Below are 22,934 nucleotides of genomic sequence, written 5' to 3' on the forward strand. Positions count from 1 at the left end.
CAACTCCTGTATAAGAGAGAAAGTAAAAAGTACAGAGCTCATCTCCAGAACTGTGGCAGAGACGTTTTTTTAAATCCACTTTTATGAACATCTTGTTTTATTGTAGATGAAAACTTGGAGCAGCACTGAACCCAGCAGACCCTTACAACCTGTGAATCGTCTCATCTGGATGAATGTGTGTCTGAGCGGAAATGTCTTAAAACATGTGGTGCGTTTGATTTGAGTCACCAGCTGGGTGGGGTAATAAAGACCAAGGTGGCTCACAGGGTGACAAGAATCGAGCGCTTCTACATGTGTCGTGTCTCCATTGACGCGTGAATGTCAAGTTTAATTTTATTTTTTGATATTGATGTTCATTAATCAGTGAAGATGTGTCAATTTATCAATGGCTCGAAGCAGTATTGAAGCTATATCATAGTTAAGGTTGATTCATTTCTGCAGGTCATCTGACTTTGGACCTCACATCAACTTATGCCAAGGAAATAGACAATATTTAAATGTCTAAGTTAAGATGTCATTAAAGGTATTCTTTGGAATTGAAAAAAAGATTGACATAATTTGTGTTTCTGCGACAGCCATAAGAATGCTTTGATATATTCCTTCTAGATTTGTCACAACTGTCACTGAACTCAGATTAATTGATTCGAATTTCACCTTCATAGGCCAAAGTCACAGTAGCTTCTTGAACATGTCTCAAGTCGGGAATTTCTTCCACTATGGACCAGTTGTGACCTGGACTCAAAGATGAACTAATTAGTTTTCAGTGGTCAAATGTCAGTGACTTCATACAAACTGCAATGACCCACAGTAAAACCAGGAAATATCAAACACTTGTTTTATTTATTTTTTTAAAAGAGAGAAGGAACAATCTAACTGGAGCACAGCTCCCTTTGGTTACACAGGGATGTTGTCATGTTTCTATGGCAACTACAGATTCAACTCCTTTTGAAATGAAGAACACACTGAGGTGAAAATAAAAATGTAATTCACAGTGACTTTTTCTCACTTAATTAAATTGCCTACGTTTAAATACTGAAGCCCCAAACAAGGCACACAACATGTATGTTCTTTCTTCTTCACCTCATTGTAGGGAGCAAAAGATTTAAGTCAAACATTTTAGGGAAATAGATCAAACTCTTCGGCACCAGAACATCAATTCATATCTGTGGTTCCTAAGCTTGGGACTCTCACCAACATCTCCACTTAACACTGCAGGTGTTAACAGAGTAGTTCATGAGAGAAATAACTTTTGAAAAAGACATCATAATCCTAGATCATTTAACATTAAAAAAGTATCTCATTAAGACAAACTCTCTTAAATAAGCAGACAAGGTTTAGGCTCAGTTCTGTGATGACATGTCAGGGATACAGTGTCAGTTATCAAAGGTGCTTTGCTTTTTAGCATCTGAACAGACTTTAATGAAATCTAGTCTGATGTTTCATTCCTCTCGTTTCTGCTTCCTGTCTGTTTTCAACAACCTCAGCTCAAATCTACAGGATGAAATGGTTTGGACAACATTGGATCCAGAAGTCACACATTTTTCAGAAATTTTTCAGGACCTTTTTTGTTGTAGGGAATTGGACATTCAAATGACAGTGATCGCCTCCCAATGTGCAGATGTTTCACTAAAACAAGTCCCCACCTGCTCACTATTTTGCAACATCTCAATCACTTCCTGGTGGCTGGCTACAGTATAGCTCATACATTTCTCTCAGATGGTCTCTGTCATTTTAGGAAATTGTTAGCACACTGATAAATACATACAAATGTTAGTTTTTCTATTAAGTTTGGTTTTAGTTGTAAAATGCAACACATAGCACCGTTAAGATGCCGTTACTTGATATGATCTCCATCGCCTCCTGTACTTCCCCGTCTCCTATCCGTGCTCCCTCATCACACTCTTACACGGGTGAGGCTGTAGTGCTGGTGCAAGAAATGCGCAGAAATTCATCAGTCTTTGCGAATGGTCGAGCGTAAGGAGACAGATGTGTGTGCTGGCCAGCAGCACCTTCTGTAAATCCATTCAGCCGATAGCGCTACAGTCGCAGGATGAAGCTCTACCCCGACTTCACAAGGCTGCCGACAGTGAGACGGTGATGGTATTTCGAGGCATGACGAGTTGTTATGTCCGCAAACACCTTTACACAGCAAAGCATCTTAATTAAATGAAGCGGTGGGGGTCAGATGGCCATCGGGTCTCTCCTGGTGAAGGTGCAGTCCCACACGACGCCGTCCCCGTGGGGAAGATGACTGGAGGGTAGCAGGACCCGTGTGAGCCAGTGACTGAGGACGAGAAGAACAAGTCGATTCAAACGCAGCTGAAAACAACACCACAAAGAACTTGTTCCCAACTCATCTCACACACGGCACACATGTGGGTTGTTTCCACCAAGACACAGTGTAAAACTGCTGCTCAGTAAAGGTTACATAGTGTTGCTTTAAGGTACGACTACAAGCACAGTTCAGGAAAATGCCAAACGGAACCCACCTTCTTTTCTCCACACCGAGCAGTAACTTCCAGTTGTTCATATTTCCGTGATGGTAGGGGTTTCTGAACACCTGCATTGTACCAGAAAATGAAGGAACATGGTCAGAGCTGGATTTTAACAGTTTTAAAACAGAGATAAAAAAAAATGAATAGTCTTTAAGTTTACTATTCTTTCCATTCTGTTGAAAGCAGCCGTGCAGTAACTCGGCACATATATAGTGCTGGAAACCAAAGATCTATGAAGAGTGGACGACATGACAGCTCCCCAAAAGTGAAACCAAAGTCTCTCTGGGGCCCTCTGGTGGCTGGTTGCAGATCAGACATAAACCCCACCTCCAAGAATGTTTCTTAAAGTCGGATTCTGTCATTTTAAGTAGTTCTCATCATACTGGTTTGTTTGAGTGCACATTTTTTCCATGAATTTGGTTTTAATTAGTTATTTGATGCTGAGCCGTCGTTATAAATCATGAGTCAGTCTTGGCTGTGAATCGACCGTGTGTTTCAACAGAATTCAATATCGCGATTCCACTTCACGATCACTACTGCGTAGATCCTGACTCCAAATGACGCGATCAGTGCTTGATGGCCGTTATCGTATATCAATGATATTTTGGCTTAATTTCTGGATAGTTGGAGGAAGTAGAGAGGCGTCCATGTTTATTTACAGTCTTTGATCACAGTTTGTGTACCTTGCCCTTCTCCCGGAGTCTTCTGGTCTCTTTGCGGTTGATATGGCGCTCCACGCTGGTCTCCCCTCGGCAGATGAGTATGGTGTGCCACAGGGTGAGTCCTCCCAGAGCTACTGACACAGAGCTGGAGAAAAGGTGCATGTGGGGCGTTACATTAAAACTTTCATTAGATTTTTAAACAAAGAGACTACCAGTGGTGAAGTGTTGCTCACCTGGTCAGTACCCAGAGGTAGATGACACTCTTCTGAGCCGTGGTTTCTCTTAAGGTGTAGTCTGGAGTTGGGGTCTGATAATAAGTCTAAAAGGGAGAGAAGAATACGGTCAGACTTATCAGTTGCTTTCCGAAGTCATTCCTCCTCAGGATAACACTTCTTACAACATGCGTGAGCTAAGTCTTAACACGGAACGTGGTTTGTTCGCCATCTGGCAAACACACATGAAATGAGACCATCCTAGATAAGAGGTAAATATGAGAGCAGCAAGTCAAGATCACTTTCAGATCTCCTGTTTCACTCGTCTTATGCCATTTGAGATCGGGCTCTGCCTTCTTGTTACCGCCTGACAGCCGCTACCAAACTTTTCATCACCGAGATATTTGGTAACAGCTGATAACACACGCAGTTTTTACATCTTAGATAATAAGGGAGAATGGCATGTCTGTCCTCGTCACAGCGTCCCCTTCAGGCCTGGAAGTGCATGTAAATCTAGTGTACCGTAGGAAGTTGTTGTAATTATTATTTATTTTTTTCAGTCAAAAGGCAAAACGCATGCAATGCTTCAAAATGCATGTGCTCAGGCCCGCTCAGTGCTGCTTTGCAGTCCTAGAAATTTTAGAAATTGTATTTTATAGTTGGTACTTTCCAGGGTTGAGGAATCCTGGCTACTTGTGTTTTTCATTTGAGAAACCATTTGTAAGTTGGTTTTTATTCCATTGAAAAGATGTTTTCTGGAAACTTTGAAGAATGTGAATCTTACAACCAGTGCTGTTGTGAGCTGAATGTGACAGTTCCAAGTGCAACTATTCACTTTGAAATGTGATAACACAGATAAAAACTCACAACCAGCTCCTCCCAGTCAGGATATGTCTGTGTCTCCTCCCTTCACAGGTGTGTACGTGAAAGAACCAGTGAACAACAAGCTGTGAACTTTGGGAGCTGAGTCACTGCAGGGAGTGAACAAGAGGGGGAGGAGCAGAGATATATTTGTGTTCAGAGGAAGTGAAACTGTTCGACAGTCACTGGCAGCAGCTGAAATGGCGGAGCAAGAAAATCAACTGAACAGAGAAAGATTCTGCTGTTCGATCTGTCTGGATCTACTGAAGGATCCGGTGACTACTGGCTGTGGACACAGCTACTGTAGGAGCTGTATTAACACCCACTGGGATAAAGGGGAGGAGGGAGGAAGCTACAGCTGCCCAGAGTGTAGACAGACCTTCACACCGAGGCCTGTCCTGGGGAAAAACACCATGTTAGCTGATTTAGTGGAGGAGCTGAAGAAGACTGGACTCCAAGCTGCTCCTGCTGATCACTGCTATGCTGGACCTGAAGATGTGGCCTGTGATGTCTGCACTGGGAGAAAACTGAAAGCTCTCAAGTCCTGTTTGAATTGTTTGGCTTCTTATTGTGAAAAACACCTCCAGCCTCATCTTCAGTCAGCTCCATTGAAGAAGCACAAGCTGGTGGAGCCCTCGGAGAAGCTCCAGGAGAACATTTGCTCTCGTCACGACGAGGTGATGAAGATATTCTGCCGCACTGATCAGCAGTGTATCTGTTATCTCTGCTCTATGGATGAACATAAAGACCATGACACAGTGTCAGCTGCAGCAGAAAGGACTGAGAGGCAGAGAGAGCTCGGGCTGAGGAGAAAAACAATCCAGCAGAGAGTCCAGGACACAGAGAAAGACGTGAAGCTGCTTCAACAGGAGGAGGAGGCCATCAATGGCTCTGCTGATAAAGCAGTGAAGGACAGTGAGGAGATCTTCACTGAGCTAATCCATCTGTTGGCGAAAAGAAGCTCTGATGTGAAGCAGCAGATCAGATCCCAGCAGGAAACTGAAGTGAGACGAGTCAGAGAGCTTCAGGAGAGACTGGAGCAGGAGATCACTGAGCTGAAGAAGAAAGACCATGAACTGAAGCAGCTCTCAGACACAGAGGATCAGCACCAGTTTCTACACAACTACCCCTCACTGCCACCGCTCAGTGAATCTACACACACATCCAGCATCAGGATCCGTCCTCTGAGGATCTTTGAGGACGTGACAGCAGCTGTGTCACAGGTCAGAGGTCGACTACAGGACATTCTGAGTGAGACAGAGACAGAGATTTTACAGATTGTGTCTCAAGTGGATGTTTTACTGCCGGAGCCAGACACCAGAGCTGACTTCTTAAAATATTCACAGGAAATCACACTGGATCCAAACACAGCAAACAGACATCTGTTATTATCTGAGGAAAACAGAAAAGTAACACGTATGAAGAAACTACAGCCTTATTCTGATCACCCAGACAGATTCACTGATAGGTGTCAGGTCCTGAGTAGAGAGAGTCTGACTGAACGTTGTTACTGGGAGGTGGAGATGGGGGTGGCAGGAGCAGTTCGTGTAGCAGTCACATACAAGAATATCAGCAGAGCAGAAGGCCCAATATGTCTATTTGGAAACAATGATAAATCTTGGTCATTATATTGTGATGGTGACAGCTATAACTTTTGTTACAACAGCATCAGGACTCCAGTGTCAGGTCCTGTGTCCTCCAGAGTAGGAGTGTACCTGGATCACAGTGCAGGTGTTCTGTCCTTCTACAGCGTCTCTGACACCATAACTCTCCTCCACAGAGTCCAGACCACGTTCACTCAGCCTCTCTATGCTGGAGTTTGGGTTAATCGTTCTGGGTCCACAGCTGAGTTGTGTAAACTAAAATAGACTCCAGTCATTAAAAGCAGTGATTTAGATTCTGTCTGTAAATCCTTAACTTCTTTTGTCTCCATGTTTTTGATCAAAGTTCGTCGTGGTGACGTTTCTGCTCCGCACAGATATCAGCTGTCGGTCAAACACTGACCTTCCTTTATCACACATATTTAGTTCTCACTTTGTAAAGACAGAAATCTATAATTACACTGACATGAATGTGTTTAAAAGAACTCATTTCGCTGTTGTTTTCTAAATCATTGGAGAAATCAGGTTGTGTGATGAGTGTTGCCAAGGGGCGGAACATTAAACAAGAGTAGGCAAGCCAAGCTCAGCTGGAGCCTGGATGCAGCTAGTTGGGAACATTGTCTGCCAGAAAAGTAAACCTATGATTTTGTGTTGTTGTTGAACGTCTTTGTCATTACCTAGCATGTTGATTACTTGTTACACTGAACTGATACCAAGTTCATTTGTATACAGTAGGCTAACTTTTAACAGCGGTGAGAGTACCATGTATGTACAGTTGCAATCAGAAATATTCAACCCCTCCAAAGAATTTGAGGATTTATCAATTAAAGTTTTTCCAAAGAGCAAGATTCTGCCTCGGATGACTTCTCTATGAGTTGAGTGAAACAGAAAATGCATGATGTAGTGTGTAAAAGTACATTTTGTTAAGAAATAATATAATATATAATATTGTTGTTTTTAAAGCTGTCTGACAGTTTTTTTTTTAATTAATTAATTAAATTTGTTTTTACTCCCGAATCTGATTTAGAGTTAAGTTTAGCAATTTATATTTAACTATTCCAAAACACCAACTTGCAAATGTAAAGCTGTTGGAATATTCTCAGTATTCTTACTTCATTCTATATCAGCTTTCTCTATCATATATTGCTGCCTATGTTTTAATCAAGCCTGCAGTGTACATTTGTTTAATCTTTCAGGTAGGAGGCAGATTGATAAGTCTAATACCCGGAATACTAGTATAACAAAGTACAAAACATTTTAAGGTTTAAGATGCGATTAGGCTCTGGTTTGCTTCCAGTATCTTCTGATGACACACACAATAAACCACTATCATACCACTAGTTCCATGTGTTTGTCTTTATTTACCAGTGGGTGGCCCTGTCCATACACCTCAGTCAGTACGATCTCAATCATCTTCAAACCAGACATCACTGAACCATTGTTCCACTGAACCATTGCTCTACATTCAGCCTTTCATCAAATTCCATATAAACTTCTGTGAAAAATGTCCCCAAGTTCAGGACAATTTAATCAGGAGTATCATTCATAGTTTCTTAAAAACCTGGTAACTTATAATGTGACTTGAAAACATTAAGCAAAAGTGCTTTGATTGTCATCAGCCATTGTGAATAAAAATTTCCCACAGTGTGACAGAACAAGAAGGAACTGTTAAATGTACCAGGAACCTATAATTTGTATTTATATTCTTGCAATGAGTCGCTTAAAGATCTGAGCTTAGTACACAGTCGTGGTGTTCGTGCTGCCTCACCTCTATAACGCTGTATGCTTCCAGAAACATTTCCTTGCTGCTGAAGCTGCAGTAGAGGCAGCCCAGGGTCATGTAGAGGCAGAAGGAGAAGAAGTAGCGCTGGTTGAAATGGCCCACACAGTTGTTCAGCCAGGCTGCACATTATTTTAAGTTCAACGTGATTCAAAAGTGGGAAATAATACAAAATAAAGAATTAGCCGTTCATGCATTTTCTGACGTTTGAAAAAGGATACGACAGTGGTGGTCCATCTTCAAAACACACCTGCAATGAAACAAAGTATTTTCAGCAAAATAATCAAACTTGAGCAAATAACTCTCATGGAAGAAGTTGAGCAATGATCTTACATGTTGCAGATGCTACAGTGGTGCGTCCTGGGCGGTTTTGGAATGATGCATTTCTTACAAATGGACACTGAGGGGATTTGAGTTTTGTCCTAAAATATAGAAAACAAAGATGATAAACCGTATGAATCAAGAAGTCAGGTTTTACCAATTTACCAATGACACAGCCACAACAAATACAAGAGCATATATGTTCCCCTCTATAAAAGGCATTTTCTCAGACAACGGTGCATCTATGCTGCGTCTATACACTGTTTTTATTTGTTATGAGCTTACAGACCTTGGGAGGGTGTCCAGGAGCCGTGGTAGTAGCCTTGTAGTAATGGAAGACCACCATGACAAGGAGCCAGTGGCCATAGCAGAGGTGCCAGACCACCCAGTGCACCGGGTATGTGCTGAGGATCGTGGGCAGGACGAACAGGTAGATGACCACCACGACTGAGGTGGTCAGGAGAATGACCAGACAGACGAACACCTGAGAGAGAAAAGGGGAAGGAGACAGTGAGGAATGGCGTGAGAGGTGATGATGTGTAGAAGTGTAGAACGAAAGAAGAAGAGAAGCAAGCTCACCAATCCAAACCAGCGGGTCACGTTGTCCACGATCCAGTAGACGGGCTCAAACACACAGTCCAGCATCGTGTCCGAGTTGCTGAGGCTGTTGTAATACAGGGACTTGAGCAGCAGTTTGCTGTAGCTCCACAGCTCCGACAACCTCCCGCTGAACCGGACTTTGTTCCCTCCTCCTCTCTGCAGGCGGCACAGCCGGCACCAGCGCAGTGCGAGTCGCATGGCCCGGGAAATCTGCCACCTCCAGCTACTGCCCATACGCATGCCACCGCCACCACCTCCTCTTCCTCCTCTCCTACACACTCTGCCTTCCAGACACACACAAACACACAGACACAAACACCAACAGTTACAAAAGCAGGCTGCGTAAAACAGCAGCTCTTCCTGGCTAAGCCTGATGACCGCTGAGGTCTTCATTGTCGCCTCCACCTCAGGAGGAGTAGGAGTTTGAGCTCCGACACAAGCAAACAGGCTAAACAAGGGACTCCCACTCATAGAAAGCCCTTTTCTAGAAAGCAGCCTCCCTGTGCCATCTGTCAGTCAAATAAACAAGGGCAGAAGCTTTCAGGTAATTGAGCTTTGCCCATCGGCCCTATCAAAAACTTCTTCTCTCAATAATTCAGAGAAAATTCAAGAGATCAGGGCCAGGACCTTCCAGTAAATTGGTGGGGGAGATGCAGAGTGGTAACCCTGTAAGGGACAAATGTGACGGGATGAATGTTGTGAGAAGGAAATAAAGTGGCTACCTGATCCTGGGGCATCATTTCATGAAAGTGAGTATTGGTTACACAGATAAGGCTTGTTCGGCTTCTCCAAAATAAGAAGGCATTAATAATGCCAGCCAGGGAGAGTGAGAGCAATGCCGGGCTTCCAGCTGCTCTTTGTTCCTTTATCAGCTTCTGTTTGACTTCTGATGGTGGTTACCACAGTTAACTTGGCTCTATTCTGCCATTTATCAATATATTTTAGCATGGGATTCCCAGGACATTTTCCAACCTATAGTTTGTTTGCTTTCGTCCAAATTAGTTGTTTTCTTCTCACACAGAAAAAAAATTCAAGTAAACCAAAACACCAGCTTCAGTGGGGACTGTGGGTGACAGGAGTGAGAGAGAGAAAAAACAAAGGAATAGCCAATGTACATGTTTTGGTATCCTCTTTTGCAAGCTGCCAGCAACTTGTGATTGCACTCTGTCGTATCCCAGAATGCAAAGTGCACCTGGCTGCAGATCAGACCTGCAGAGTGTTCCTCACAGCCTAGTAAGAACATAGTCATAACTTTCAACAAATGATTCAAGCCAGTCTTTTTGAAGAGCTTACTTTTACTTTTGTCATTTAATTCATGTATTATTTATTTTGTTGGCAGAAATGGCCTTCCATGCAAATGAGACTTTCATCTCTTCTCTGTATTTTAATTCATAAAATATCCCTAAGATTGATCATGTGGGAGAACAGTAGTTAAATCGATCGACAAAATTAAAAGTTAAACTAAACAATGTTTTTATAATAAGGGCGTGATGTTATGGCTGAAAAATGTAAAATGTACCATAATGTGAGGACACCTCTTCTCACGGCAGGCTGTTGGATGATGAAATACACTGTTTCAATGAATACTTGTATTAATCTAAATGCAGGGTACAAGGCACAGACGAACTCGATGGAGTGGCACAATCACAGCAGGGCGCCGCTGTCTCTATGGCAACCTGTGGGACTAAATCTGGTCTCAGAAGAGAAGATGATCACTGTCTAGTTTATTCTGGATTCTGATTCTATCCCTATTTTAATTCCTACAACATTTTCCAAGTGCATCGCTAGTCTATTGGAATTACCTAAATCAGGAATTGTGTATGTATGTTGGAGATGTAATATTGTTGTAGGAATTAAAATAGGGATAGAATCAGAATCCAGAATAAACTAGACAATAACAGAAATACTAAATATTGGGCTGTTCTATAAATGTACAATATGTAGATAAAGTTGTATGAGTGTGCAAATTTGTCTGAGTTCTACTCTGTACCCTCAGCTACAGAGTTATAACCTGCGGCTAAGTCTCAGCTTGTATACTGATGACTTAACACTGACTCACCACATCCTCTCTTGTGTGGATTCTTTACAAGTATTAACAAATACCTCCCCTGCATGTCAGTGCACAGTTTCCTGCACTCATCGACCTACTGCATTTGATGAAGGCTCAAATAAGACAAGGATGGAAACCGTTAAAGTGGAGTAATAATACAGTTCAGGGTTGATGCTCATAATCTTACTGCTTACCTTAATATGAAGAAGCTGGACTATCTCTGCCTATGGCCATGGTTATTTGGATACTGTGTAGAAATAATCAGCAACAATTTACAAACAAAGCAGCTTTTATCTGCTTCATACTGTTGATCAGAAAAAAAGGGGCACTATGAAGACAACACACTGAGCTGTAGGAAAATGTAGAAACTTCTTTTCTATTTAACGTATGTTTTCTCTCTCCTTTAACCTGTGGGTGCTAGAGGATTCATAAAGGAGACATTTATCGATATACAAAATCAGATCTGTTGATTAATTGATAATTTAATTCATCACTTGTACAAAAGTCTTGTATTCAAACTCTCTTAACTGTGCAATATCTATTCTATCTGTTTAATAGAATGGTTCATGTGCATCCATTCAAACTGCACATATTTGTCTAGACTTTACACTGTTTATATTTGTCAATCATGTTTTTTATATTCCTTACACTTTAGTATTATCCTTACAATAAAGTATTACTTACTGATGCCTATTTTTTACTCTTGCTGCTGTTATATTGCAAATGTCCCCATTGAGGATTATTTTATCTCATCTGTTTCCTGTCCATCCCCATCAAACCATAATGCAAATCCTGTGGGTTTGTTTTCTGTCCAAACCTGATGCTCATCATACAGACTTTAAACTATATACAGTTTACATGTACATCTACCACTGAAGCCTCTCGGTGTGTGAGTGGTGGATTGGCTCCAACACGTCATGCTGTGTTTGTAGCTAGCTAACTGCTTCACAGCCCCGGTCCACCTTTAGCCCGCCCCTGCTAACGGTCCGTTCACACCCACGCAGCACACTGAGCCGCACCAAACCGGACAGGGACGTGCTGTGGTTTACCTGTACAGGTGGAATCGTGGAGGGAGCCTGGAGTTCGTGATCAGGACATGATCAGGCTAAATGCTAGCTCGGGTCTCCACATCCTGACCGCAGCAAACACAGCCCGCTGTAAGACCGTCAATTGGACAGATGACTCACTCAGCAGCAGAAAGAACTGTCGCGTCTTCGCTCCACAAAGCTGACTGCGAGTTACTTTTATATTTATTAAAACAGTGGGAGTAATATGTAGTTTTAACATTCATACGCTATTGTGGTTTGTTTGTTATTTATTAGTTGCACAATGGAAGGCTCCATAACAAATAGTACCCAAGTGGCACCTCTTCTCTAGGATTTTTCTTTGCTGGCATCTCGCTTTGCAGCCCGAAGTGTGTTCTGGGAAAGGGAGTTTTATCATTCTGTGACAGTTCATTAAAACGTCTCTCAACTCAGGCGGTCGTTGCTTTTCATTAAGAAATAGAAGCTTATTGTATTTTTAAAGTAGCAGCTGTATATATGAAATGATACATATTTGGTAAACCGCTCATTTAAAAAGACAAACAACGCTTTCCCGAAATTCCCAAACGAACCAGGAAGTGCCAAGAGGTCATATGACTGAAGAAAGATGGCCGCGGTGCAGTGGTAAGCTGCTGGTTTCTCCTTTTAAAAACACTTTATTTACAAGAGAAATGACTTGAACGATGTATTTATTCATACTGTGAAGATGTATACACTTTACGTGTGGTGCACGTGCTCACATCAAGAGCTTACGTGCGATTTATCACGTAGGCTCTTCAGTTGTCAGCTTTCAGTTGTCAGTTGTTTTAGCAGCTTTTCAACATCTGATTATTTCTTATATGCATCAGTACTGTGTCTGTGGCCTTTCACCAAACCCCCTCCTCTGGAGCTGTTTAGATGTGGTTCAGCACAGACGATGTGGGTTTGACAAGGTGATGAGGTGGTTTAGATTTCAATGTAAATGTATGAAATACTTAAATCATGTTCATCATCCTTTCTGCTTCAATTAAATAGATAGATAGAAGGAATGTGTGTGTGTGTGTGTGTGTGTGTGTGTGTGTGTGTGTGTGTGTGTGTGTGTGTGTGTGTGTGTGTGTGTGTGTGTGTGTGTGTGTGTGTGTGTGTGTGTGTGTGTGTGTGTGTGTGTGTGTGTGTGCCATATAAATAAAGACCATTTACATAAGTAGATCTACTCTGTCGATCTTAATTTGTGATGGTTCTGAGTGGGCTGGGCATCAATAATTACAAAACTAAAATCAAAATATCCGCTACATTTACATTTGGATTTGTCATTCAGTTCTACCAGACCAGAGGTTGTCCAGTTCCCTGACACAAGTATATTTAAGTATAAGATAAAAGATACATTTATTGGTCCCACACACATGCAAATCGGGGGAAATTTGTTCTCTGCTTTTGTCCCATCTGGTGAACACAGGAGGACACACAGGGGTGTTGGGCGAGTAAGGTGCCTTGCTCAGGAGCACTTAAACTTAGTGGGGCGGGGTAGGCACTTAGACAGCGATATGACCAAAAATCATACAATGATAAAAAATGTCCATGTCAGTCAATATAAATAATTATTTATTTTACGTTAAGGTAAAATATTATACATTTTACAAGTCTGAGTTCTAGTTCTAGGCTCTTGAGTTCAGTACTTGCTGCTTTTTGTGAAAGGAATATTTTATGGGTCTGGTGATATTTCCCTTTTTGCCCTAAGATACTGATGTGATGTTACATTCTCACTGTTTTCTAATGTTTTATCGCGGAAATAATTGTATCAATTATATCAAGATGAATGTCACATTATTATTAGTTTAATTTTTTTGCTCCTGAGGAAAAGCTGCAGTTTTATTCTCTTCTTATTGAGCAGAGAAGGACAAACAACAAAACGTTTTACAGATCAATTATTTATTATATCAACGCACTGTATAATAATTATTGATATTGTTTTATTGCTTAGCCGTAAAACTTCATCACTGCTTGTAAGGACAGTAGAGAGATTTAGCATTGACTGTTTTAACTGTAAGAAAATACACGGTTTGTTTTCTGCAGCTGCTTCATCACTGAGTGTTGAGACTAGTGTGGCATGGTGTCAGTAGAAGCAGCTTAACTTTATTCTGTGTCTTCTGTCAATCCGCTGTGTAACCAGGCGCTCCCGCGGGCGCAGCTATGAGGCGGAGCTGCAGAAGTGTCGTCCTGAGGCGGCTCTGGTTGAGCTGGGAGACTATCATCCCATCAAGCCCATAATGGTATCAGCCTCCTCCCGCTGTTCAGCCTCATCTTCACCAGAAACATCTTTGTCACAGCACAGCATCATAAACCTCCCTTTCTCTCTTTATCCTGGTTCTCCATCTCTTTAGCTTCATCCCTCTGCATAGTTTAACACATTGTGTTTTGTTATTTGACATAAATGAGCTGAATTAGTATGAAACATTGACCGAACTTTCTTGTTGTTGAGTTTGAAGTTTGCAAATTCATTTTTATAGCAGAATTAATAAATTGAAACAAGCTTCCTCTGCTGTAATTTACATGAAATGAGCTAAAACTTGTCAAAACACTGATCTGGTCTTCAGTGTCCCAGTAAAAGTTCTGTCCTGACCCTCTCCTCTGGTCACAGGTGACTGATACAAAGACCCGCCGTGGGGCTCGTAAAGGAAGCACCTCCTCCACATCCTCCTCCTCTTCCTCAGTTCCCCCGGACCCCCTAAGCTCCATGATGGATGGGACTGACCCCTTGTCCATGTTTGCAGCAGCCTCAGCCGTTGAGCCTCCAGCCATTTCACACAGCGCCTCCACAGGGGTCAGTTCATACTGCAGACATACTGACTGATAAGAGAAAACAGTTGGAACTATTGGAATTCAAAAGTAAGCATATTGTTTTATTCGCTGAGGTGTTCTGTTTCCAGGACCTCGGAAGGAAGAGGAGGGAGAAGGAAGAAGAGGCCGTGGGACCAGACTTTGAGCCCTGGTCGTCGAAGCGGGGAGACATCCTGGCCCGGTTCACCACCACCGAAAAACTCTCGATCGTGAGTCGCTCTCCATTGTAACACCTACAACCTGTGACTGAACTACAGCTTCCTTTTACTGAATGGAAATCTGATTGAAATTTGTTTGTCTCCATAGAATCTTTTCATGGGCTCTGACAGAGGTAAGACCTGTATTTATTATTTGAATTTAACCATATCTGAGGCGATATCAGTGTTTTATAAGGCGAAGTGTTCATTCAGATTAGACCAATAACATTTCGAGTTTATCAACCTATGCATCACCAATGGAGGAAAACTACAAATCTGCTCTAATTGTTATATTTATTAGAGCCTAACTCCTACAGATTTTGGGGGCTGATTCTGATACAGATATTCAGGAGTAAAAAATGTCTGATACCAATACATCTGCCGATATGTATACATAATTAAATTTGGTGAGGAATCCGAAGATTTACTCACAAACCTATAAGATAAAGAAATAAAACTGAGACCTGATATTTTACAAGTTAACTTTAAAATGATTTAATCGATAAATAAGGACACAAATACAACAAAGTATTTAGAGCTTAGGAAAATATGCATGTTCAGCTCAGTTTAATGTGTTGTCCTGCTCCAAGGAGCAAACAAACAAAAACTAAAAAAAACATTTATTTTTACTTTGATTGTTTAAAATCGGACAAATTCCTCCTGTTGTTTCTGTAGGAAAAGCTCCCAGTCCAGGAACCTCAGCTGTTTCAGAGAAAGTCCGCACTCGCCTGGAGGAACTGGATGATCTGGAAGAGGTACGTGTCTGTCAATATTCATGTGGGCAAGTAATACTCCAGCGTGTTGCTTTTTCTGGGCTGCAAAGCTGCTTTCAGACAAGCACTCAAGTCTGGATTTTCCAGAAGACCTTTTTATGAGAATGCAAATGGATATTTCAAAATCCATAGTAAGCCAGTGGGTATGAGACATTGACATTTTCGAATATCCTTGGAGAACCACCCTTGTTATTGCTTGATAAGTAGCCAAATTCATCAACATTAGATTTTCATTGAGGTTTATATTATTTTAGCTAAGCAGAGTGAAATTTGGACCTTCTTGTTGATGTGTGTATAATTTGTCCAGGGTTCCCAGAGAGAGCTGCTGAACCTCTCCCAGCAGGATTATGCCAACCGCATCGAGGAGCTGAACCAGTCCCTGAAGGAGGCGTGGGCCTCCGACCAGAAGGTCAAAGCGCTGAAGATTGTCATTCAGGTGACTCGGTGGAAAGAGCCTCAGACGTGAAGTGAATGTTTGATCAACACTGTTTCAATATTAACAGCTTTTCTCTTATTTACCATGTGGGATCTGTGTCCAGTGCTCCAAGCTTTTGTCTGACACCTCAGTGATCCAGTTCTACCCCAGCAAGTTTGTCCTCATCACCGATATCCTTGACACCTTTGGTGAGTTAAGAAGCCACGTTTCCCTTAGTTCACGTCTTTAAAAAACACAGGGCACTTTTTTAAGAGTATATTCCTGCTTGTTTTTAGGTCAGCTAGTGTACGATAGAATCTGGAGCATGTGTTCGGAGCCACAACCGTTGCCAGGTAAGAATTGAATATCTACATCCTGTTTTATTTCTGGGGGGAACAAGCTGTTTTCACACGTGAACTCCTGAATTAGTTTGTCACACAGTTTTTCTGAGCTGTTGAAACGTTATCAACACATCGACTTGGGACTTTTCTGAGGTGACGCTGCGTTGATTCGTGTGTGGTTGTGTGTGTGTGTGTGTGTGTGTGTGTCACTCTGTGTTCTACCACCTCAGACTCTTTCACGGTGGATGACGTGCACGACACGGCCAAAGAGACGTGCCTCAACTGGTTCTTCAAGATCGCCTCCATCAGGGAGCTACTTCCCAGATTGTATCCTTTACCACCATCAGCATGGCTTTACAGATGATATCTGCTGTCAGGTCATCAGGACTGATCTCAGGCCTGTTTGCAGTTGAACTTATCGGCCAAATATTATTTTCAGTAAAAATTTTGTCAGAAATAATGGAACCGTACATTGTCCTTTTGGAGCATATGTAGATTTCTTAAATCAGGTTTTCCTGGTTTTATAAATGGACACACACACTTTTGTTGCCTTGACCCTGATCACACACACATGTTTTTCAGTCTTTAACTTCCATGAACAGATACGTCGAGGCTGCCATTCTAAAGTGCAACCGCTTCCTCAACAAATCGTACGTATCATATCATATCTCTTACGAACTTTACTTTTACTGTTGAAAAATGGGATTTTTTCTTTTGTTAATTATATATTAGTAACCTATAAATGTTATTGTTAACATAGATGTTGGTTTAGAAAGTGCCTGAAATATTTTTCTTTGTAGACAATTTAATAACTGTTCAAGATCTCTTTTTTATCATTGCGTGAATAATTAGATATTTGGTTGCTACTAAAAGTTTGGGATTTTATTTGAAGTAAAAGGCTTAAATTATTAGCATGCATTTGTAACCAAGTATGAAGCAAATTTCCTTTTTGCTCAAAGTGTTTTAACAGCAGTTTTGTCATTATGCTGCACGGTGCTCCTCCTCTCTCCACAGTGGCATTCAGGAGACGCTCCCTCGGTTGACGGCCATGGTCAGAGGGATCGGAGACCCGTTGGTGGCCGCGTATACCAGAGCGTACCTCTGCAGGGTGAGATGTTTTTCATGTGCTCTATTTGTCTCATTCATCTGGTATTTTCCTTTGTTTTAATCTGTCTGTATTTACCTCAGCCTGGTAAACACTCTTGTTCTGTCCGTGTTCATCAAGGTAGCCCGCATGATATACCCGATCACAGGGATAAAAGGGTCACGCTGCTTTCTTTCTCCAGGTGGGCATGGAGGTGGCCCCGCATTTGAAAGACAGCTTGAACCGCAACTTCTTCGACCTGCTTGGGACCTTCCGCCAGATCGGCGGCGACATCGTGCGGAACCAGCTGGCGATGCAGAGGGTGGAGGTGCCCGAGTACCTGACGCTCTATTCGCCCGCCATCAGCTGGATCTTGCAGTGCATCGCCCACCGAGCTCCAGATGTACGCACACACAAACACACGTTACTTTTTCTTTGCTGTTATTTTTTAAAAGTGAAAGATATTGCAAATCAGGAGTTGTTGACAGTATTCGATGCAGTGATGCAGCTTTTGTTTCCATTTCAGCCTCTGCTAACAGAGATGATGGAGAGATGCAAGAAAGTAGGAAACAAGTGAGTGTTTTTAACGACATAATAACAATGAGCTGACTTCTCACTTGTTGAGTTTTGTCCTGTTGGTGTCAGATTGAGTGCTACAGTTAACTATGGGTTAATGGCAGGGTGGTCTCAGGTTGTTTTCAGGTTTTCAGTGGTTGGTTGTGGAAAACAAGAGTTGAGCTTTTAACAGGACACAATATGATCCCTGCCCGTTTCCCACAGTGCCTTGCTACTGAATTCAGTTATGAGGGCGTTCAGGCCGGAGTTCGTTGCAGCCAGAGCCACCGACTTCATCGGGATGATCAAAGACTGCGATGAGGCCGGCTTCCCGAAGGTCAGAGGACACGCACACTAACGTTGGGGAATATGCAGTTTCTCTTGCTGTTGATGTCTAAATCTGCTTGTAATCTAATCAATGATATGTGATGATCGTGTCCTCTCCAGCATCTGCTGTTCGGATCACTGGGTCGCACCCTGGCTTGTGCCGACCCTCCAGAGTCTGAGAGGCTGACGATCCTGAACGAAGCCTGGAAGGTCATCACCAAAGTCCGCAGTCCTCAGGTACGTGGAAGACCGAAGCAGCTCTACAGATTATCATTTCAAGCTAAATGTTCTGGATTATGACGACGAGTGGTTTTCCAGGATTACGTCAACTGTGCTGAAATCTGGGTGGAGTTCACCTGCCGACACTTTACAGTGAGTAAAACACAGGACACAGGATGAGGTGTTTCAATTTTGTAGATCATTTAAAATGTAACAACAATTCTTTTTTTTTCTCTTTCACAGAAACGTGAGGTCAACACCATCCTCGCTGACATCATCAAACACATGACCCCGGACCGGGCTTTCGAAGACGCCTATCCTCAGGTCAACAGCTAATTGGTTAACAGGACATTGACTGTTCTGTTCTGCCACCACCTCTTTAGTGACTCTGTTTTGTTTTGTTCTGTTCGTGTAGCTGCAGTCGGTGATCACCAAGATCCTCCCCGGTTTCCAGGACTTCTCCGTCCTCTTCTCCATGGTGAGCCTTCACCAATTCAAAGTGCATCATCGTGAGAGCTCAACGTGACAAACCACTTCCCTTCATCGCGCCACAGCTCTGAACCTTTTCCCTTCTTCTGTTTTTGCAGGAGCGCTTCCTGCCGTTCCTGGACATGTTCCAGAAGGACAGTGTGAGAGTGGAGGTCTGCAGATCCATCATGGAGGTCTTCATCAAGTACGTTTGTTGAAATAATTGGGTTTATTTGCTCCGTGAGAGAAATATAGAAGTACAAGTTTTGGGCTTTGAATTGGTCTCCATCTGTGTGTTTGTCTCCCGCAGACAGCAGGTGGATCTCACCAGAGACCCGGTCATCCTCAACGCCATGCTCCACATCTGCAAGACCATGCACGACTCTGTCAAGTAGGGGGTTCACTTTTTTGGGGGGGGATATATATTATTTGCCACTGTACAATTACAATTTAGCTTATATTTATTTGTTTAATTAAAATATAAAAATGACTCATCTTAATGTCTTTGTGTAGATCATTCTGGTTGGAATTAATTACTTTAAAATATCGGTTATATTTTTGAATTTAGTTTGTCAAACCTATTTTATTATCTTCGAACGAATGGCTTATGTTTTCAGCAATGATGTCACACTTCCATGATTTCTAGTATTGTGTGCACAGCATAATTCATCAGTCACTCATCCTTCTGCTCTTTATCCTCCAGTGCTCTCACTACGGAGGATGAGAAAAGATCTTTGGCTCTGCTGATCATCGGCTTCATCCGCATGGTGAGACTCCTCCGACGTGTGTCAGCAGTCGAAGGATCAAACTATTCAACATGTGTCTTATGAACTGATTATCTTTCTCTGTTACTGTTCTTTAAACCGTCCAGTATGCAATTTATTTTCAGTAGCCCTATATGTCTACAGAAAGTCCTCCATGTTGCACCTGCATGTTTCTACAGTAGCCCAGAAGGGACAAAACAAACACTGGCTCCTCAGAGGGCGTTTTGCTTGTTTTTCCCCCCCAGTTTTTTCTGCGTGGCCAATGTAGTTATTAGGAGGGAATCATGAGGACTTGATGCAATGTGCAACTTTACCGCTAGGTGTCGCCAAATACCACACACTGGACCTCTAATTTCCTATCCCAACAACATAACAAAATGTCAAGTATGTTATTGTTGTTGATGAGTAAACATGTGTTTTCTCCTTCTTTGATAATTTGTATCGGTTTCCTCCGTGTTTTTCCAGGTGTCTTTTGGCCGTGATTTTGAGCAGCAGTTGAGTTTCTGTGTGGAGGCCAGAGCCACCTTCTGTAACCTGGAGCCCGTTCTGGTGCAGCTCATTCACGTCAGTAGAAATCAGTGTGTGTGTCAGTGTATGCTATCACATATGCTCGATGCTCAGCCAATCTTGTCGTTCCCAGACGGTGAACCAGCTGGCGATGGAGACCAGGAGGGTGATGAGGGGGAGTCACTCCCGCAAAACGGCAGCGTTCGTCAGGGTGAGTCAACGGGGCCACCGTATGTTCCCACACGGACGGATATAACCACCATCACCATGTTTCTCTGTCTTTCTCCTCCAGGCGTGCGCTGCCTACAGTTTCATCACCATCCCGTCTCTCAGCAGCATCTTCAGTCGTCTCAGCCTCTATCTGCTCTCTGGTCAGGTTGCGTTGGCCAATCAGTGCCTCTCCCAGGGTGAGCACGCTGCCAGGTTTCACATTTTAAACTGAAAGTGAAAAGTCACTAAACTAATTCAGGACTTTGCGGCCAAAGGGTCTTTGGAATTTAAACAAATCCCAATGTTTCCTTCTTAACATTTTCCTCTTTTGTTATCGCTCCTTTCCTTCCTTTCTTCTGCACATCCTTTCTCCATTATTCCTTCTTTCCTTTTTTTCAATTTTCCCATCTCTTTCTTTGTGCGCCCAACACTTTCTCTCTCTCTCATTTCCCTCACTTTTTTCTTCCACTTTTTCTTCCCCTCCTACCTCCTTTGTGTCCTCCTTGCCTACCTCATTTTCCTCCTACCATCTTTCCTCTCCTTCAGCGGATGCCTTCCTGAAGGCAGCGGTCAGTATCCTCCCGGAGGTCCCTCGCTCCATCAGCGTGGATGGGAAACTCCGCTCCTCCGAAAGCTTCCTGCTGGACTTCATCAACAACTTCTTGGCCATGCTTCTGGTTGTCCCGGTAACACACTCCATCCTCTCCAGTCTGCCTCAGATTAAAGAAAAGATCACCTCCCCCTAGATCCCCTGCAGTTTTACAAGTCTGTGAGTGTGTTTGTCAATACGGTCCATTTCGATGTCTACAGGACCATCCTGAGCATGGCGTGCTCTACCTGGTCCGAGGTCTGCTCAACATGGTCCAGGATTACACCTGGGAGGACAACAGCGACGCCAAGGTGCGGGTTTACATCAGCGCGCTGCCCCTGCTGGCCGCCATGAGCCAGGAAACCTACCTTTACTCCGTCCCCAAAGGTACATGCACACACAGCTGAGTAAAACCATCCTTCACCTTGGAGGACAATTAGATGTTATGTTTTCATTCAAGATGACAGATTTAGCTTTACCTTTCTATGATCCCCTGTTTTTGGAGCCAACTATCCAAGGTTTTCCAGAAATTCAGACACATTCCTGTTTAAATTTAGATATGTTTTAAAGTGATGTGACACCTCAACTATTCTGCTTCATGACTAGAGGCTGTACATTTTAAATCTTGCTGTAGTGGTTGGGATTTTAACGCAAATGAGCGCTCCATCGATGATTTCTCTGCCCACTTGTAACGTCGCCTTCTCTCTCCTGGACTCAGTGGATTCCAACGAGACGCTCTACGGGGGAGACCCTAAGTTTCTCTCGGAAATCAACAAACTGTGTGAGACCCTGATCGGACAGATCCTGGATCATCTGAAGACTCTGGGTCGTGACGAGGTGCGGACAGACGCAAAGAAGCAGCGTTTTTCTAGCGTTCAGTTTTGCGGTCACTTCAGTGTCTGCCTTCTGCTGGCAGTCAGCAAGATGTAGGCTTTCCCTCATTTATGTTCCTCCCTTAATGTCCTTTGCAGCAGAACGCACGGCGTCAAGGCACTATCGCCCTCTCCCTGTTCGCCGTCCTGTTGGCTCACGGCGACCTGAGGAACAACAAGCTGAGCCAGCTCACCATCAACCTGTGGAACCTCAGCCACAAACATGGATGCTGTGAGACTCGCATCTCGGTGAGTTCACATCCAAGCAGCAAACCCATCAAACCCGGCTCTCCTTGGACAAGAGTGCACTCCCACGTTTTCAGCCATCACTGTTACTTTTTGACTTTTTTTAAATGAAATAATAATTATTTCATGTCTTCCGTCTCTTGCTCCAGGTGCGGACTCTGGAGTCCATCAAACACCAGGCCCAGCAGCCCGACATGGCTCACCTGTCAGACACGGTCCAGAGGCTCACACTGCAGTCCCGCACCTGAACGCCCACATCATGTATTTACTAAAACATTTCCACACATCGAGGTTGTGTAAATAAAAGATAACAAGAAGCACATAGAACAAAGACATGTCTGTAGGATTTTGAATTTGTGAATGGAGAAGAAAAATGTCATTCTTTGAAGCTGTATTCAGACATGAAGTCTGGAAAGATGGGCGGCTCCTCTTTTTCATCCTGAGACCTTAACAGTTTCACGTCCGTCCTGTTACATACTTCATCAACAAGCAAATGTTTCTGCTGTATCCTCACATGGGGTCACTCTGACTTACTCCAGACATTTTTGCAAGGCTGGCTGGCAGGAAAGGTTCCAGACCAACTGACTGACATTTGCATTCTCTCCCACACAACCCTGCAGGACTATTTCAGGAAAATAACCGGACTTCAGTGGATGTCTGAAAGCAGTTGCTCTGCACTAAACACATTTTCATAGAGGAGCGACTCCGTTAAGATAATCTTTGCACATTTTTGCAGTGAAGATTTACTTCGTTTTACCTGCAACTACTCCTGAGCAGAACATCATGTACAACTAAACCCCTGTTTTCATGGATTAAAAATATACAGGAATGTAATAATATTGCTTTAATTATAGTATTTTAACATGTTTACTTCATGCGTTTGTAGAAATAAACTTAAATTCTGTTTTTATTTAAATTTTGTGTA

General features: G+C 42.8%; 3 protein-coding genes across 7 annotated transcripts; 2 read left to right on the top strand and 1 right to left on the bottom strand.

The window, feature by feature from the left end:
* Positions 1-818: 818 nt before the first annotated feature.
* On the bottom strand, positions 819-11,745 carry zdhhc16b (zinc finger DHHC-type palmitoyltransferase 16b). 4 transcript variants are annotated; one of them, XM_062413826.1, is made up of 11 exons: positions 11,632-11,745; positions 10,777-10,829; positions 8,512-8,812; positions 8,222-8,416; positions 7,945-8,033; positions 7,833-7,861; positions 7,600-7,733; positions 3,391-3,476; positions 3,179-3,302; positions 2,490-2,560; positions 819-2,284 (listed from the first exon to the last, which is right to left on the bottom strand). In XM_062413826.1, exons 3-11 carry the CDS (start codon positions 8,770-8,772, stop codon positions 2,182-2,184), a joined length of 1,092 nt encoding a protein of 363 aa, XP_062269810.1. In that variant the 5' UTR covers positions 8,773-8,812; positions 10,777-10,829; positions 11,632-11,745; the 3' UTR covers positions 819-2,181. The 4 variants fall into 4 exon arrangements, with proteins under 4 accessions (XP_062269810.1, XP_062269808.1, XP_062269809.1 ...); XM_062413824.1 differs by lacking the exon at positions 11,632-11,745 and having other exon boundaries at positions 10,777-10,855; XM_062413825.1 differs by lacking the exon at positions 11,632-11,745 and having other exon boundaries at positions 8,512-8,816; positions 10,777-10,854.
* On the top strand, positions 4,351-6,679 carry LOC133975822 (tripartite motif-containing protein 16-like). Its single transcript, XM_062413822.1, has one exon. The coding sequence runs from the start codon at positions 4,431-4,433 to the stop codon at positions 6,096-6,098; it is 1,668 nt and encodes a 555-aa protein (XP_062269806.1). The 5' UTR covers positions 4,351-4,430; the 3' UTR covers positions 6,099-6,679.
* A 355-nt stretch (positions 11,746-12,100) lies between the features above and the next one.
* vps35l (VPS35 endosomal protein sorting factor like) lies at positions 12,101-22,919 on the top strand. 2 transcript variants are annotated; one of them, XM_062413821.1, is made up of 30 exons: positions 12,101-12,249; positions 13,775-13,874; positions 14,243-14,425; positions 14,532-14,651; positions 14,749-14,773; positions 15,315-15,394; positions 15,720-15,848; positions 15,952-16,036; positions 16,124-16,180; positions 16,399-16,495; positions 16,771-16,818; positions 17,183-17,276; positions 17,455-17,655; positions 17,779-17,825; positions 18,033-18,144; positions 18,255-18,371; positions 18,453-18,506; positions 18,597-18,677; positions 18,769-18,831; positions 18,941-19,026; positions 19,132-19,212; positions 19,525-19,588; positions 20,051-20,149; positions 20,226-20,303; positions 20,385-20,499; positions 20,849-20,988; positions 21,113-21,278; positions 21,610-21,728; positions 21,866-22,012; positions 22,159-22,919. In XM_062413821.1, exons 1-30 carry the CDS (start codon positions 12,233-12,235, stop codon positions 22,255-22,257), a joined length of 2,904 nt encoding a protein of 967 aa, XP_062269805.1. In that variant the 5' UTR covers positions 12,101-12,232; the 3' UTR covers positions 22,258-22,919. The 2 variants fall into 2 exon arrangements, with proteins under 2 accessions (XP_062269805.1, XP_062269804.1); XM_062413820.1 differs by having other exon boundaries at positions 12,102-12,249; positions 21,863-22,012.
* Positions 22,920-22,934: the final 15 nt, after the last annotated feature.

This window comes from Platichthys flesus, chromosome 20 (assembly GCF_949316205.1).
Source record: "Platichthys flesus chromosome 20, fPlaFle2.1, whole genome shotgun sequence".
Taxonomy (NCBI): domain Eukaryota; kingdom Metazoa; phylum Chordata; class Actinopteri; order Pleuronectiformes; family Pleuronectidae; genus Platichthys; species Platichthys flesus.

Bases quoted from the DNA above. Each gene is read 5' to 3' on its own strand.
- LOC133975822 (XM_062413822.1), top strand. From the start codon at position 4,431: ATGGCGGAGCAAGAAAATCAACTGAACAGAGAAAGATTCTGCTGTTCG.
- zdhhc16b (XM_062413826.1), bottom strand. From the start codon at position 8,772: ATGCGTATGGGCAGTAGCTGGAGGTGGCAGATTTCCCGGGCCATGCGA. The intron at 8,417-8,511 runs GTGAGCTTGCTT...TTTCTCTCTCAG, and splicing joins TGACCCGCTGGTTTGGATTG to GTGTTCGTCTGTCTGGTCAT. The intron at 2,285-2,489 runs GTGGGTTCCGTT...TCTCGTCCTCAG, and splicing joins CTCGGTGTGGAGAAAAGAAG to TCACTGGCTCACACGGGTCC.
- vps35l (XM_062413820.1), top strand. The intron at 14,652-14,748 runs GTGAGTCGCTCT...TTGTCTCCATAG, and splicing joins CCACCGAAAAACTCTCGATC to AATCTTTTCATGGGCTCTGA. The intron at 20,989-21,112 runs GTAACACACTCC...CGATGTCTACAG, and splicing joins CCATGCTTCTGGTTGTCCCG to GACCATCCTGAGCATGGCGT.